Source organism: Sturnira hondurensis, unplaced genomic scaffold, assembly GCF_014824575.4.
Source record: "Sturnira hondurensis isolate 20B ecotype Veracruz unplaced genomic scaffold, ASM1482457v3 Scaffold0017436, whole genome shotgun sequence".
Lineage (NCBI taxonomy): Eukaryota > Metazoa > Chordata > Mammalia > Chiroptera > Phyllostomidae > Sturnira > Sturnira hondurensis.
The window spans coordinates 8,521,681-8,535,002 of NW_028090067.1; the positions used below are offsets into that span (position 1 = coordinate 8,521,681).

Here is a 13,322-nt window from a genome sequence, read left to right on the forward strand (position 1 = left end):
TACAGATTTTTCAATCATACTGTGATTAAAAAGGTAAAAGAGAGAAGAAAAGAATAGGCTAGTTCTACCAGTACTGTTTTACTTGCAGAGTCAAACAAATCATCTGATTAATGGTGAAAAGGACAAAAGAAAAAAATTACTAGAAACCATGGGCAGCCAACATGTCTCCTGTTCTCATTTTCTTTACATCCCCTAATCAGGATTTTGACTCATAAATAGGTTGCTTTTAACATAAGACTGTATTCGTTTAATATACTGTACTAATCCACCAATATAACTTTAGAAATCATTGTGTTTTCCTACTAATTTATGAATTGCATATGTTTTCATTGTGGTAATGACACGTGGTTACCATTTCTACTCTCTTAAGAATCTGTGGCAAAATCCCTATCTGAATAAATATCATTAGGACCAACATCTCCAGACAACTAAAGATATCCTTGCCCTGAACAAAGCCAGCATATTTCAAAGATATCTTTTGGGCAGTACCTCATGATGGGATTTGACCTATATAACTACTTGAAAGTTTTATTCTACATAAAATTTTTATAACTTCTATGCACTTCACCAGAATTGTCAAGTTATAGAAATTTTGATGTAGATGAAAATACTTTGAATGTTATATATGTCAATCCCAGTGCTTAGAAGGAATCGGGAATGCCTTTAGAAATTAGAATTCTTCTCCCTACTATAAATTAACATAGCCATGCAGATAAGGCCATCTGCAGCCAGATACGTTAAGAAAAGATAATGTTCTAGATGAGTTAAATAAATGCTACAGGTGGGAGCTGTGATCTCATGTTCCAGTGCAAAATGAGGAATGCTTCGATCTTGCAATCTGGGATCCAGTTAAGTGATGGAGAGAAAAGCAAGGAATAGGCAAGAGGTCATCATTGTTCATATGCAAAATCTGATGAAATTAAGAAGGTGGTAGAGTGAGATATATTTTGGTGTCTTAAAAAAACATGCCTCAAAAATGGCAAGGATGATCAGTTTTATGAATCTACCAACAAAATTTAAAAATTGCACTGAAAATGACTTTTATTACTGGTTTCCATCATATAGTCACCTTGTAGATCTAATTATACCTCAGAGCTTGATTTGTGCCTTTTTTTAGCTATTTTAATCTAGTTCAATATTTTTAAGTCCCTTTACCAGTGTCAAAAGGATACTTAAAATGTGTGCCTAATTCTTCTTGGCTGAAATGCAAATTTAAAACCATGTATACTGGCATAATATTACAGTTTAGGGACTTATACTGAGGCTGGAATGTGACAAAAATAGAACATTAATAAAGTGGATTGAGGAAACACCCACAGAGAATATATACATATGTATATACATACACATTTAAATTTCAGTTCTCCAAGACTTCCTACAAAATATTTTTAAATGTATTTGAAATCTAGACTGCTTCCAGGCAGTAGATTTAGTAGTTCTGGTAAATGATTACCGATATTCCAACTTCAGTTTCCTCAAGCACTTTAATTTCCTCATGTTAACAGGTGTTGTTATTTCAGTGAGATGAAGATAATACTTGTGTCTTGGGTTTCTTCCTTTTTATTGAATTTATTGGGGTGACAATGGTGCACAGTTCCACCACACATCATCTGTACACTGCATTGTGTGTTCACCATCCCAAGTCAAGTCTCTTTCCAGTGTCTCGGGTTTTTAAGAGGCACATTTTTCTAATGGTATTGTCCAGTGCTTTCCATAAGGGTTGCTGGTGGACCAAAGACCTGTCGCTTCCTTCCACTTTCCAGATTAGCCTCAACATCCTCTGCCCCTGGGCAAAAAGACTTCCATGACAATGAAAATTAGGTATGCAGAAGTCATCCTTGCCTAATGTCACCCTAAACTCTATATTAATAATTATTCTCCTCCCCCTTCCCGTGATTGCAATCTAGCATTTCCTCAAGAAACTGGAACAGGTGTAATTCATGTGACAATGCAAACATATGTAACCCATCACTTGCTAACATGATAGCATGAGTCTGTTTTCACAATGATGTTTAAGATGTGTTGACCAGTGTTTCTGGAAAATTATATCCAAACCAGCATTCTTCACAGTAAGTAGCCACTGTAATATTCCCAAATTAATCTCATAAAAAAGAGTCAATTACACTTAAACAAAATCAGTGTTTAGCCAGTGAAGGAAATAAATTTAAATTATATTTTGCATTTATACTAAGTGTCTTTTCCTAAAGAGTTCCTATTCCTGAGTTTTTGTTTATTTTTTTCGCTTTAAAATAAGGATGGACAAGTGTACTTTAAATCTTATAATTTTTTTTTAGCTACGGAGATTCTTTACATGTTCTGTATGTTCTTTAGTCAGTGATCAAAATTTGGGGTCAGAATTTTGATAATTACAATAGGAAGCCATTATCCCCTTGTTTATATAACACAACCATTTGCTTTAAAGTTTAACATGTATATCTTTATGACTATGCCAAAACTGTTCCCTAAAAATTTCAAAATAGTACTTTAAAATGAAAGAATTGGATCTCACTTTCCTTTTCCATGGACAATTTAGAAAAAAAATTCTTTAAAAAAAAAACATATGTATCCACGAAAAACCAACCAAAAAAACCTCTGTGGCAGTTGTAAATATTTTTGCATAAAAACAGCCAAAAATGGTCAACGTACACATTTACTAAGATGGTAAGAAACATGCAATTTGCAAAATCCAAAGATGTGTGTGCTGTACGTGTCCTGTCCCTATATATAGATAGATAGGCAGTGTGTACACCAGTGAAAGTAGAGACTTATCATAGACCAATATTTAAAACTTCCAGTTCTTAATTTTCAAAACTTTCTCAGTACCCATATCCTGGGTGAAAGCTGATTTTAAGTTCCTCAAAATCTCGCCTCCCACACTTTTAAGTTGACAATAAGAAAAAAAGTCTTAGGCTAGTTCCCGATTGTGCTTCTCACCAGGAAAACGAAGGTTAATATTAAGTACACATGTCTGATCTTTAATCATCTGGAAGCTTCCCTGAGACTTCAAGGAAAGCCAATAGACTTTCCTCTCAGCTTAAGCACTCAGACACTAAACAGAACTTGCAACACTGAACTGAAAAATCCACAGAGTAACTCGACCTTTCCGGTCTTTAAGGGCCAGTGGGCGGCTGCTAAACTAGGCAATGGTTCTCCCCGGTTAGGGAAGTGAAGCAGCAGGAGGAAGAACCTGAGATAGACGTGTGGGAGCTGCTGAAGAATGCAAACCCCAACGAGTACGAGAAGATCGCCTTCCAGTACGGCATCACCGACCTGCGCGGCATGCTCAAGCGGCTTAAGCGCATGCGCAGAGTGGAGAAGAAGAGCGCAGGTGAGTCCGCCGGGAGGGCGTGGCCACAGGAGCCAAATTCTGTGCCCGAGGAAGGCCGACCTGTGAAACCCCTGCTGGTGATCCTTCTTCTGCTTCCCTGGGTTTGGGGTGGAATATGTGGTCGTCTTAATTACCTTGACTTCAAGTGAAATAGTTCACTGCCCCACACAGCACTGGCTGCTCAGGTAGCAGACAAGCTACTGAAGGTTGAAGGTAACAGAAGAATTGCATTCAAGTACAACCATACGGCTTATAGTGGAATATTAACTATTCCCATTGTCACTGGTAATTTCTCAATGACCCCTTTCTCCAGCCTCCACAACTCCCTCACTCTCGAATTCTTGACTCCTTTCTCTTTATTTTACCATCACATTCTTGCACCCATTTGAATGGGGTGTGGGGAATTCACTTCTCACACCCAATAAAGTTATCAAAGTGTTTTTGTGAAATAGCCATACTACTCCCTGGGGATCTGAAATTGATGCAGTTCCTTGTGGTTTAAAATACCTTTGAAAAAAACACTTTAAGATGTTGACACTGAAAAAGAAACACATTTAAAATTGACCATTAGCTCTTGAGAGTTTCCTATACTTGGTCATTGTCAGTTACAGTATTATGACACATCAGGTTAACATATCAATCTTATTGTTTTTTGAGTGTTAATGTTCAAATAGAATTTTTAAAATCTCGTTTTAAAAATCTGCCCTTTATTTCTAAACCACCCTGTAAACTGGTTGACAAACGATCTCCGAGAAATGTAGAAGTGGTTTGTTTTTCCACTATTCCCAGACTCCACTCTCTCAGACTCCCAAAGTTTTATTTCTGAGAGGTGTTTGAGACAGAGTCACAGACCCCTGAATTCTGAAAGGAGAGCCAAACGGCGTCTCCTTTCCCCCCACGGGGGGAACTTCTTGTTCTGAGTTCTGAATCGATGCCTGGAGGTATGTGATAGACAGCTTTTTGTAAGCTAGTATTTATTTTATCTTGTTAAAATATGAAGACATCAGCTTGTTTAAGCAGTAGTATAATAAAGTTGGAATGATAGATATCCAAGCATGACAGCTTCATGAGGCATTCTGCACTTGTAGGTGTTTTACAAACTGTCTAAATGAGAATTATTATCTTTAAAATCAGAGAGAAATATGAAATTAAAAAAGACATTAACTGTTTAGGGCCTTTCAAAAGCAATACTTTTTAAAAACCACTATGTTCTAGGTTATTTAAAACATTTTTGAAATCCTGAGTTTCTAACTATATGGGATATTTTAAATGTGCCATTATTCGGGCAAGTATCCACAATGCAAAGATATCTGATAAGCCTATTTCAATTAGTCAAAGGCATTCAATTTAATCTTATGAGTCACTGAATTTAGCTGATAAAGTCTATAATTAAAGAAATTAATTTGTAACAATGAAGACATACAAATGTAATACCAATAATCCTGACAATAATTATGCTAGAAGGATAAGCATGTTCTTCAAGTTTAATTTCCCTTGGATGGTTTATATTATACATTCCCTGAAGGATTAGGACAATCATCTTTAAAGCCTCTTTCAAGAATTATTTTCTTATGATTTCTTCAAAAAACATGTATATTCTCTTTAATTTTTAAACCATTTTAATGTACATAAAACAACACAGAATTCTAAAATATAAAGGAGCCTGGCTGGTGTAGCTCAGTGGATTGAGTGCGGGCCTGCAAACCACACGATCGCAGTTCGATTCCCAGTCAGGGCACATGCCTGGGTTGCAGGCCAGTTCCCAGCAGGGCACTCACAAGAGGCAACCATACATTGATATTTCTCTCCCTCTCTCCTTCCCTTCCCCTCTAAAGATAAATAAATAAAATCTTTTAAAAATAAAATACAGAGGATAATGTAGAAGATTTCTAATATTTTTATTCTGAGTCTCAATTTTTCATTTTGTTTTGAGTTCTCACACATATATTGACTGTTTCAACTCACAGCTTATATAAATGCATATTAACATAGTTATTCTTCTTCTCTCTACCAGCTTTTGCAAAAATCCTTGATCCTGCATATCAGATTGATAAAGGAGGCAGGGTAAGGTTTGTTGTGGAATTGGCAGATCCAAAGCTGGAGGTGAAATGGTATAAAAATGGTCAAGAAATCCGACCCAGCACAAAGTAAGTGAGCTTTGCAAATGATTGGTGATAACTGTATAAAATCAAATAGGAGTTTGACTTAATTTTCTATGAATAAAACAACTTTTTTGTTAAACCTTTATAATGCAAAATCATATGCAGAGAGTAAAAACTTTTTATGTATTTATGGAACCATTAAAATTATAGCATCATACAAGTTAATCCTTGTTTTATATTTTAATTATACACAGACTATTTCAGATGATTCTCAATTATGGCTTTGTGTCATGATAGGTTATATATGGTTATTTCAGAGCATTACCAAACTTCTCTCAATATTTTAAAATAATTTTTTTAAGATTTTATTTATTTATTTATCTTTAGAGGGGGAAAGGAGAGAGGGAGAGAAACATCAATGTATGGTTGCCTTTTGTGCATCCCCTGCTGGGAGTTGGCCTGCCGGGAACCAGCCTGCAACCAAGGCATGTGCCCTGACTGGGAATCGAACCGCGATTGTGTGGTTTGCAGGCCTGTGCTCAATCCACTGAACTACACCAGCCAGGGCTAAAATAAAATTTTGAAATAGATATTTGATATACTGGCTGGAAGTCACACTATAATTAGATAACTTTTTTTTTCCTTAAGATTTTATTTAATTTTATTTTTTTCTCTCTTTTTTTTAATATAATTTTTATTTAATTCTTGTTCACGTACAGGTTTCTGTCTTATATTCCCAACCCTGCCCGCCCCCCACCCCATGCTCCCCGCCTCCCTCCCCTTTCCACCCCCCACCCCTAGTTATTGTCCATGTGTCCTTTATACTTGTTCATGTGAGTCCATTCCCTTTTCCCCTATGATTCTCTCCCCTCTGGACCCTGTCAGCCTGTTCCATATTTGAGTGTCATTGGTTGTATTTTGCTTGCTTGTTTGGTTTGTTTAGAATCCTGTTAACGGTGAGATCATATGATATTTGTCTTTCACCACCTGGCTTATTTCGCTCAGCATAATGCTTTCCAGTTCCATCCATGATGTTGCAAAGGGTAGTAGTTCCTTCTTCCTTTCTGCAGCATAGAATTCCATTGTGTAAATGTACCATAGTTTTGTGATCCAGTCATTGACCGATGGGCATCTAGGTTGCTTCCAACTCTTGGCTATTGTGATAACTTTTGTTTTTGCAGAGTAGCACTAAAGCCTGTGTTTTATTATTGCTTGGCTCCCTCCGAAATGAAGCAGCGAGACTAATCCCAGATACCTGATGGTATCGCTAGTCTATTATGAAACTGCTTTACAGAGATCCTTCTCAGTGTGAGAGATTTTCAACTGCAGTATATTTTTTTAAGTTAACAGGAGCCATGCAAACATTTATAAAAGACTTTAATCCTGAAAATCTGTCAGTCTGTAGTACAATTAGATGGTTTCCAATTTCTAACTGTGGACAGAGTGACTGCAGAGTGACTGCAATGATAATGTTTATACCTGGTAAAAATCTCTTGCAAGTGTCCTGAATTTACCAAAAACATAATTTTACTTGGTTATCTTTATCTAGAAAATGTTAGTGTTTTATTCTCAAAATCTTCAATTTGAGAGTTTCCCAAATGAAATCTTTTTCTGTACTCTATTATAATGCCCTGACACATCCATCCATAATCCAGGTCACAAATAATTAAATTTCACAAACTTCTGGGCTTTTAGTTCTTTTTTAATTCCAAATACCCAACTTCTTTCTTAGTGATGGTAACTGTGATATGATAACATGAGTTTTTAAACTCATTTAAGAGAATGTCACATTCTATAGAATTACTGTCTGTATTAATGATTAAGTTCATATTATTGCTTACATTATAATCATTTATTTGCCCCCTGAAAATTAGTGTCACTGGGCAAGGTAAGGAGTAGAATCAAGGAATCAGTGGACAACATCAAGTCTCAGTCCCTCTACAAAGTAGATAAATTGGTTATTTTTAAAAAATGTACAGAATCGACCATCTCTCTGGCAACCTCAGCCAACCTTATTTTCCAAAAATGTGTTAAAAATTAATAGAAAACATATGTGTACTGATATATATTTGAAATAAAAATCTCGTGTAAAAGAAAATAATAACTGGCTTGTGTGGTTTAGTGGATTGAGTGCTGGCCTGTGAACCAAAAGGTCACTGGTTCAATTCCCAGTCAGGGCACATGCCTGGGTTTCCCCCCAGGTTCCCAGTAGGGGGCACACAAGAGGTAATCACATATTGAAGTATCTCTCCCTCTCATTCTCCCTCCCTTCCCCTCTCTCTAAAAGCCAGTAAAATCTTTAAAAAAGAAAAGAATAACTGAAATTAAATATTGGTGTATAAGTATGCATGTGAGTTACATTATTGTAGCATAAAGATAAAAATTGGTTTCATGTTTGATGTCCATTAAACTATATAAGATATGCTACATAAATGACAGGTCAACATTATATCCCTGTGTCTCAAGCATTACCAAATTATAAGCCAAATTTTCTGGTAATAAAGAAAATAAAATCAAGCTAATGTATTCTTTATCTTCCCTCTATTTAAAATAGATACATCTTTGAACATAAAGGATGTGAAAGAATCATGTTTATCAATAACTGTTCGCTAACAGACGATTCGGAGTATTATGTGACAGCCGGTGATGAGAAATGTTCCACTGAGCTCTTCGTGCGAGGTAGAGTGAAATCCCTCACTGCAGTCATCAGGGGCTGATGGCTGTCCATCTCCCGGGGGTAATAATTAAGATGAAAGCCGGGAGGTGAGCTCTTGGCTCCAGGGCAGAGCTAGTACCACCTCTAGAGATGGTTTAATTTGGAGGTTCAACTGGCTCTGCATTGCACATTAATGTGAGCAGTGAATATGTGTCCTAATTAATCTTCAGGTTTGTTAAAGACTAGAAGAGCCAAGTGGAAGAAAAAAATACCCTGCTGAGTGGAACAGCCTGGAGGTTTTGACTCAAGCAAGCAGTGTTTTATAGTATAAGCTCTAGCTATAACTTCTGAAACCCAGCGAAGTCTACAGAATAATCTTCACCTCAAATCAATTTCTCTTGAAACCAGTTTCATAACTGAAGGGGCATCAGTGGTTGGCTCTGAGGACTCTGTAGACTATCAGTCTAAGATACTGTGAAAAGAGCCAGAGGATGTCACTGAAGCCTGGCATTAGTTTTGTGTGTGTGTGTGTGTGTGTGTGTGTGAGGCCCACTGATTAATACAACTCTGCTCTCTCCATCATCCATCTAGAACCAGAGTCAAAGAATTGTAGTCTTAAGGGTTCTCCTTCATCAGAAATGTTTCAACCTGGTGTCCTATTTGCCACCAATTCCCATATGATGTTTGATGCATTTTGGGTTCTCTCTAGAACAATAATTTATTTGACTTAAAAAGTTCTGAGAAAACTGGAAAAATTTCCCCAGGGTTGTCAGCTATTTATTTTGCCAAGAAAACTCATATAGACCCCACCTCTTATCTACCACCGTCTAACTATAGCTCTGTGATGCGATACCTTCTTACTGTTGGTTGTTCATCTGGGGAAAAATTTGGGGTTGTGAGGCAGGTTTTAGACATTTAGTGATTCTTATTCTCTTCTTTTTTCACACTAGAGCCTCCAATTATGGTGACCAAACAGCTGGAAGATACAAATGCTTACTGTGGGGAGAAAGTGGAATTAGAATGTGAGGTGTCTGAAGATGATGCCAATGTAAAATGGTAAATAGCTTTTCTGAGGTCTTTTCATTTTTGATAGACGCACACAGAAAGTACTTTCGTAGTTTGGAGAAGAGGAAATCGGTTTTGCAGGTATGAAAAGAATCTCAATCTCTTTTGCGTTAGTAGAAATGGTCATTAAAACCATACTAAGATACAGTTCTTTTTAACCTAGGGTACTGAAAAAGATCTGGAAATCTATATTGTAATGGTGTAGGGCAGTAGGCAATACTAATAATAAATGGATGGCTCAAGGTTGCCCAGGTCTGTTTAACCCCAAAGCCCATAGATGCTCTTCACCTCTGTACCATGCGTCCTCTCACTATACTGTGCAAGCAACTTACATGGGAAAATATACTTTCTTTTTCATTTTATTCTTAGTCACTGTATTATAGTACCTGAAAAAATATTTTAGACTGAGAATCACTGATTACTTGAAAAAATAAAAACCATTGTTTTGTCAGTGGGAAGTGTTTCTTAAGTTCTCTTTGAGCCCCTTCAAAATTAAAGACTAAATGATTCAGAATCCTCAATTGAAATGCTTTGTTGAGTAGTATAGAAAATTTCAAGCTGGAATCTTTACTAATTGGTACAGAGTAGATTGTTCATTCTAGTCTAGAATAATAGCTGTCTTTAAAATGTATTAAAATGTTATTCTCACCAGTGTACGTCAAACCCCCAAACATGGGTAATATCCACTTAGTGTATTCATCTGATTGCTCTTGAGTGGAACGAGGGGGATTAATGTTCTCTTAATGTAGTTTTTCAGACAACATTTGTTATAATATCAATGCATTGATAGATTGATTTATAGATTCTCTAATTCAGTAAGTAGTTCTTGAGTGTGTGGGACCTGCCCGACACTCTGCATGGCATTGGGATGTGGGAAAAACAAGACCAATAATATCTATCTTCTGAAGGGCCGTTTATCAAAATTTTCTAATAATCTATTTTAACCCAGGTTTAAGAATGGTGAGGAGATCATCCCTGGTCCAAAATCAAGATACAAAGTTAGAGTTGAGGGCAAAAAACACATTTTGGTCATAGAAGGGGCAACCAAGGCTGACAGTGCAGAGTATTCTGTGATGACGACAGGAGGACAATCGTCTGCTAAACTTACTGTTGACTGTAAGTGAGACTTCTTTGGATGCCTTCCATGTTGGTTTCCTCATGGTGTTGCGTTTGTTAGTTCAGTTTCAATCTATCTGATTTTTAGCTGCGGCAGTTTTGATTGTGCAAAATTAAATTCCATTCTAGCTGAGTGTGTATGTCATATTAATCGGGGTCTCTGAGAAAAGAACCCATGGTTAAAAAATATTTTAATCCCCAAACCATATAAATAGATAATAAATACTTAGACATGATATCAAATCTTTATAACAGTCACTTAATTCACAGGTGAACTTGCTATCTACTCATTAAACAAACACTCGAGATTCTGTGATTACGTTTGGGGTGGAAGTTACTCCACTAACAGGCCTCAGTTGAGAACCTTGTAAGAGCTAACTTGCTATATGCTTCAGGGGCAGGAGAGAATGAATGTATTGCCCCAAATGCCCACTATTTGTAGTCAGTTCTCAATGGCAGAGTCTGTCCCTTCCGGTTAACCATGAAAATGAAAATAGCAAACGTCACAAAAAGATCAGTAATATACACAGTGCAAAAATCCTGCTTCTTTACTTTCTTTCTGAGTCCAGTTGGAATTTATATGATCACTGAGCTATTCAGCAGTAATTTCAATACACTCCCATGTTTCATGTGATACGGGAAATTTTAGTTTAATATCAAAAAAGGGTTTTTGTTCAACTTACAAACAACTTTAATAGTTTCTTTTTATTGTATTTTTCCATTACCATTTACCCCCTTATACTCTCTTCCACCTCCGCCACCCTCTGCAATCACCATACTCTTGTCTATGTCCACGAGTCTTTCTTTTTTCAAAAAATGTTTTTTAATCATAGGCAGATCCTTATCTGATATTTGTATCCCTTTAAAGCAATTACATGATTCTGTGCTTCTAATAACATTAACAATAAAAAATAAAACAACTGCAGTCAGTTCTGCTATAATGCAACATATAGTTCTAAAAATCACTGTAGTAGCCAGAGTTGCACAATAAAAACCAAGGGACTGCTGGGAAAAATAGGGTTATGGGCACAACACTCAAAAATTTTGTCAGCAACACATTAAAAAAAACATAAGAACCTAACAAAAACCATTAGCGGAGTTTTACACATGTTAAATGGTTGATAAATAGTACAGCATATATGACATTTGACCTTTAAGGAGACCTGAAATTTGCTTATGAAAGTGGTGTCAGTAGTTCTGCAGCATGTGAGCTGTTGTGAAGGGGTAGGCAGAGTTTACCTGAAATCAGATGGATAGTGCTGAGCTCAGCTGTGCGTGAGTGTGGCTCACATCACATGGGTGAACCGGGACAGCTGGCAGATGTTTGAGGGGTGTGTGTGTGCGTGTGTGTGTTGTGCAATCCTACCTGGCTCAGTCCAGCTGGGTGCAGTTTTCTGGATTATCCTCATCTTTGTCATGTTGAAATTGTATCTAATCAAACATAATATTTGTGTTTTGCTCCAGTTTGTTCCCTAGTATATCAGTTGCACTGGAACAAATTCTCATTTTCAAAACAAGCATTAAGAGCAAAACTGACTGTACCATTGTGAAATGACACCAGCTTGGCCTGTCTAGACTGGGTCTGGCACTTACAACCACCTATTGTTTCTGTAGTGAAACCTCTGAAGATACTGACACCTCTAACTGATCTGACTGTAAAACTTGGAAAAGAAGTCTGCTTGAAGTGTGAAATCTCTGAAAATGTAACAGGAAAGTGGACTAAGAATGGGCTACCTGTTCAGGAGAGTGACCGTCTAAAGGTTGTACACAAAGGAAGGTGAGCAAGCTAGGAGACCCCTGAATGAGAGCCAGTCCCCATTTCACTTTTTCCACTTCCTAAATAACATATTTGGCAAGGATGTTCGAAGAGTAGTCATAGGGAAAGGATCTACTTCTGACTCATTGCTCTCAAATGGCAAGAACGTGTGATTTCTCTGTTGTACCTCATGTCCTACTTGTGATCTTGGATCTGTACCTCATAGTATGGCTCTTTGTCTATTCAAAACCCACTGATTGATTCTTTCCTACCTAAACACAAAGTCAGAAGAATGATACTAAATTCTAGTTGAGGAACTGGTCAAACTGGATTAATTGTCTTTAACCAATGAGTGTCGCATGACCTTCCTTCCTTCCTTCCTTCCTTCCTTCCTTCCTTCCTTCCTTCCTTCCCTCCTTCCTTCCTTCCTTCCTTCCTTCTCTTTTTGTGAAGGGGGTGGCATAATATACCAGAATCTAGCAAAGATCTAGGGCATGAGTTCTCAAATTTGGACCCATGGATTCCAAAGAGAATGAATGAATGAACTTCAGGGGCTCTCATAAACCTTCTGAAATTGTAATTCTGTGTGTACAAAAATACTTGCATTTCTTCAATGAGAAGAACTGGAGAAATCTATCAGGTTTTCACTGATTTGTGACCTCTCGATAAAGTTAAGAAGTATTATTCTAAGGTTTGGTATGTAGACCAAATCAAGCCTATTCTTAACAATTTCTTGAATCTTGAAGTATGACATTAGTGAGATACCTCTTTTAACCTTTCTAATGCTATGTAAAAAAAATTAGAGACTCTTGCCTAATAAATAAGTTGTATTTGTAAAGATAATTCCATATAGCCTAAAATAAATATTTAATATGGACCAATAAATAAGATAATTAAGATTTTATATTGTTCTCTCTCTTCAAGCTCTATGAAACAAGTTAATTAGATAAAAGCCAGGTGTATTCTCAGTTTGGGACATATACAATCAAAATCTTTGTAAAGTCTTAGAAATATATTTTTCTTGTTTCCTTAGAATCCACAAGTTAGTGATAGACAGTGCTCTCATTGAGGATGAAGGTGATTATGTATTTGCACCAGATGCCTACTCTGTTACTTTGCCTGCCAAAGTTCATGTTATTGGTGAGTAGATAAAAGAAATCTATACAGAGTTCTGTGATTTTATTTTTGTTTTTGCCTACCATAGAATTGGAACATATTCAAAACCATGTGATATTTAAATTAAAAAATATATAACTGTTACTAATCCTAATTATAATGGTTGATTCTTAAGAAATCTTA

The 13,322-nt window shown here is 36.6% G+C and overlaps 1 protein-coding gene across 1 annotated transcript in view; it reads left to right on the plus strand.

Annotated features, from left to right (window-relative positions):
• The window catches only part of MYBPC1 (myosin binding protein C1), a 66,389-nt gene that overhangs the window by 21,655 nt on the left and 31,412 nt on the right, over nt 1-13,322 (plus strand). Inside the window, exons 11-17 of the mRNA XM_037068358.1 lie at nt 3,162-3,328; nt 5,343-5,475; nt 7,985-8,109; nt 9,037-9,142; nt 10,101-10,267; nt 11,882-12,044; nt 13,057-13,163. Coding sequence (XP_036924253.1) covers nt 3,162-3,328; nt 5,343-5,475; nt 7,985-8,109; nt 9,037-9,142; nt 10,101-10,267; nt 11,882-12,044; nt 13,057-13,163 — 968 coding nt within the window. The remainder of the gene's footprint in view (nt 1-3,161; nt 3,329-5,342; nt 5,476-7,984; nt 8,110-9,036; nt 9,143-10,100; nt 10,268-11,881; nt 12,045-13,056; nt 13,164-13,322) is intronic.